The 3,285-nt window shown below is 45.3% G+C and overlaps 1 protein-coding gene across 1 annotated transcript; it reads left to right on the plus strand.

The window, feature by feature from the left end:
- The first annotated feature begins 738 nt into the window (after positions 1-738).
- On the plus strand, positions 739-3,285 carry LOC146697975 (uncharacterized). Its single transcript, XM_085472912.1, has one exon. The coding sequence runs from the start codon at positions 883-885 to the stop codon at positions 2,053-2,055; it is 1,173 nt and encodes a 390-aa protein (XP_085329038.1). The 5' UTR covers positions 739-882; the 3' UTR covers positions 2,056-3,285.

Genomic DNA, 3,285 nt, shown 5'->3' on the forward strand with positions numbered 1-3,285 from the left:
CAGGCCGGTGGAATAGCGTCTGAACTCCCCTCGTGGACGGCGACTGACGGGATTCTAGGACTCTCCTGTGAACGAAACGCAACACAACGGTAAGCAATCAGAGAGCGTCTCTATAACCGTGTGAATGAATGTGGATCCTAGATACGCGTCACCGTGATTCTGCGTGAAACGTTTGAGTCCGGGGGAGCGCTGGTCACGAGAGCGCACGTGACCCAAAACAATAGAGAGCGGCTACGGGCTGTGCGTTAAACGTGAGTCCGGGAGCGCGCTAGCCGCGTGAGAGAGACGCAGGCTTCTCCGCCGTTTGGGGCGTAGAGAGTTCTCCGCCGTTTGGGGGCGTGGAGAGAACCTAGGTTCGGAGTCCGGAATCTCCGCCATTTTGGGCGTTGGAGAGTGTCCGAAGGTTGAATTCTCCGCCATTTGGGGCGTTTGAGAGCTTTCAACAGAAGTTACAGGCCTATAAACAGTGTGAATGAACGTACGTGTGTATGAGTGCCAGTAAAGTGAACGCAGCAACACAGAAGGAAACCTAAAGTGGTGTTAACGTAATTCTGTGACCTGTTGTGTACACATAGCCTGGGTTTTGGAGTAAGGCGTTGCCTACCGCAAACTTGAGGAAATTGTTATAATGGGGAATAAAATGTGTAAGTCTGCCTTAGAAGGGGATGTAAAATTTATGGAGAAATTTTCACCAGGCAGCACGCAGGCAGCACGCAGTATGTAGGTTGTTGGCTGGAGCAGGCTCAGAGGAGGAGAGAAGCACAGAATGTTAAAAGAGCAATATTGCAAGCAGTAGTTGTGAAACCTGAGGATGAAACTACAGCTCAATCCACTGCAACTACTTTAGAACAACACCGTAGAAAAGCATTAGAAAGAGCAAGAATGTTAGCAGAAAGAAGAGCCAGAGATGAACGTGAGAGAGCAGAGGCAGAAGTGGAGGACAGATTAAAGGATGAATATGGAGAGGCATTAGGAGCAGCATTGAGTCCAAGACAGACTAGGCAAGAGAGGAGACAGAAAGGAAAGAAAGTGAACACGAATGTTACAACCACATATCCATCCCTGACACAACACAAAAAAACACATGGTGTTTCAGCCCCAGAGTGTGAAGATGAAGAAAGTTTTTCTCCTGATCCAATCCATGAGGTGAGCACTTACCCTATGGTAGAGGTTGCAAACCCGCATTTTGGAGTGGATGCAGATAATAGCCGCACTATTCATGTTTACCGGCCATGGACCGAGTCTGAATGTGCTGATGCTTGTAAGAGCCTTGGAGACCCATTGACTAATGTTGATGAGTTTATAGCTCGACATAGACAGCTTTGTTCCTCGTACCGTTTAAATGGACAGGAAACTGAGACTACCTTTAGGAGATGTCTCACTTATAACTGGACCCGTGTCAGAGGACGGTACACGGGCAGAGGGCCAGGTGATAACACCCTGCCCTATGGAGATGCAGGTCTCGCTGTCCAAATTAATGGAGTGTACGATCGTCTCAGAAATACTTTTAGAACAACTGCAGACTACACAAAAATTTCACAATGCATACAGAAGGAAGGAGAAGACGTTCATGAGTATAGAGGTAGATTGGAGGAAGTGTTTAAGAGGCATAGTGGACTTGAAGAAGATGCAGACGTAGCAGGCCCCTATCAACAGCAGCTGAAACATGCCTTAATGAGTGGGTTCCATCCATCCATTGCAGATTTTATTAGAAAGCAAAATGTAAATCACACCACAGATGGAGTTACTCAATGTATGAATTGGGCAAAGCATGCACAAGATGTGATTAAAAGTAAAAAGAAAAAATTGCAGAATACAGTGAATGCTGCCACATTTTATGTTGATGAAGAGCCTCAGGTACTTTTTCAGGGGCAGACTAGACAAAGTAAAGGTAGAGGAGATAGAGGTAATTGGAGGGCTAGAGGAGAACGGAGGAGAAGGGATGAAAGGTGTTACAACTGTGGGAAAATAGGTCATTTCATTAGAGACTGCCTTGAGGACCTACGTGAGGAGTATAGACGACCAGGTCCACGTAACCCCTCATATAATAAATGACTAGTATCTGCTGCCACTGTCAATACACATGCATGTTTAGACACCCCATCAGACTGCCACAAACAACAATCAGTGCCCCAAACCATAGATTTGACTGAGGTTTTGTTGAATTTATCAGGGAAAGAAGTGAAACCCTTTCGCACATTAACAGTGCAGGGAAAAACTATACAGTTTTTATGTGACTCAGGAGCAGATAAAACCGTCCTGAGGGACCATGTGTCAGGAATAAACCCCTCAAATGGTGTCATTTATGTAAAATCTGCAAACGGACAGTTAGATCAACATAGGATCTCTAAGCCAGTATGGATCAGAGATCCATCCACTGGAGAGACAGCTCAGGGCTCAGTAGTGATGTGTCCAACATGCCCTGTGAACCTTTTGGGTAGAGACATGATGGTAAAACTTGGAATCTCAGTCATTCCCACGGCTGTTGGAATGATAACTGCAGGAAAAGGAGAAACTGCAGAAGCAATGGTTCACCAGGGCAGTAGCGATGTACATTACTATTGGACGCTTGACCTGTCAACTTCCAGGCCAGATCAGATAACCTGTAAAATGTTGACCACAGCTGAGGAGAGATTAGCTGAGGGCTATGATAGACAGGAGCCAGATGAGATGCACATCACACTTAGGTTTAAAACAACACCAGGACTTGATGATGCCTACACTGACAAAGTAATGAAACTGGGTCCTCAAAGAATTACTGTAAAAGCTGTATATACTGATGGTAAACAAATGGCAGGATGCAGTGTGATAATTTCTGAAGCAGCTCGACAACTCTTCAAAGGGAAGGTGCCACATGTTCCACTAACTAAGTGTAGCACAGCTGAGTGGGAAGATTTAGCATTTTTAGTGGAGCAGGGAGAGCACACAAATGTATGGCAGCCATGTGGAGGGGGATGGGAAACAAACATGCATAGCAGTATCTTCCGTAAGAAGCTGGGGTGGGTGACACATGCAACACCTCAGACACACTTAAAGGGAAGTGAGAATGAAACAGCAGAATGACAAATGGTAGATCTAAATGATCACCCTGAGCTTAAACAGATTCCAGACATTTTGTGGTCAAAAGGAAAGACTGATGTAGGGTTAATGAAAACAGCAAACCCAGTAGTAATAAAGCCTAAAACCTCATATAGACCTAGAGTGAAACAGTATCCACTTAAACCAGATGCAGAAGTAGGGATTAAGCCTGTAATAGAAGACATGATTGAAGCAGGGATACTGGTA

Source organism: Copadichromis virginalis, linkage group LG11, assembly GCF_057382275.1.
Source record: "Copadichromis virginalis isolate Kocher_CV1m ecotype Utaka linkage group LG11, C_Virginalis_male_GT1.1, whole genome shotgun sequence".
Classification (NCBI taxonomy): domain Eukaryota; kingdom Metazoa; phylum Chordata; class Actinopteri; order Cichliformes; family Cichlidae; genus Copadichromis; species Copadichromis virginalis.

Bases quoted from the DNA above. Each gene is read 5' to 3' on its own strand.
- LOC146697975 (XM_085472912.1), top strand. From the start codon at position 883: ATGTTAGCAGAAAGAAGAGCCAGAGATGAACGTGAGAGAGCAGAGGCA.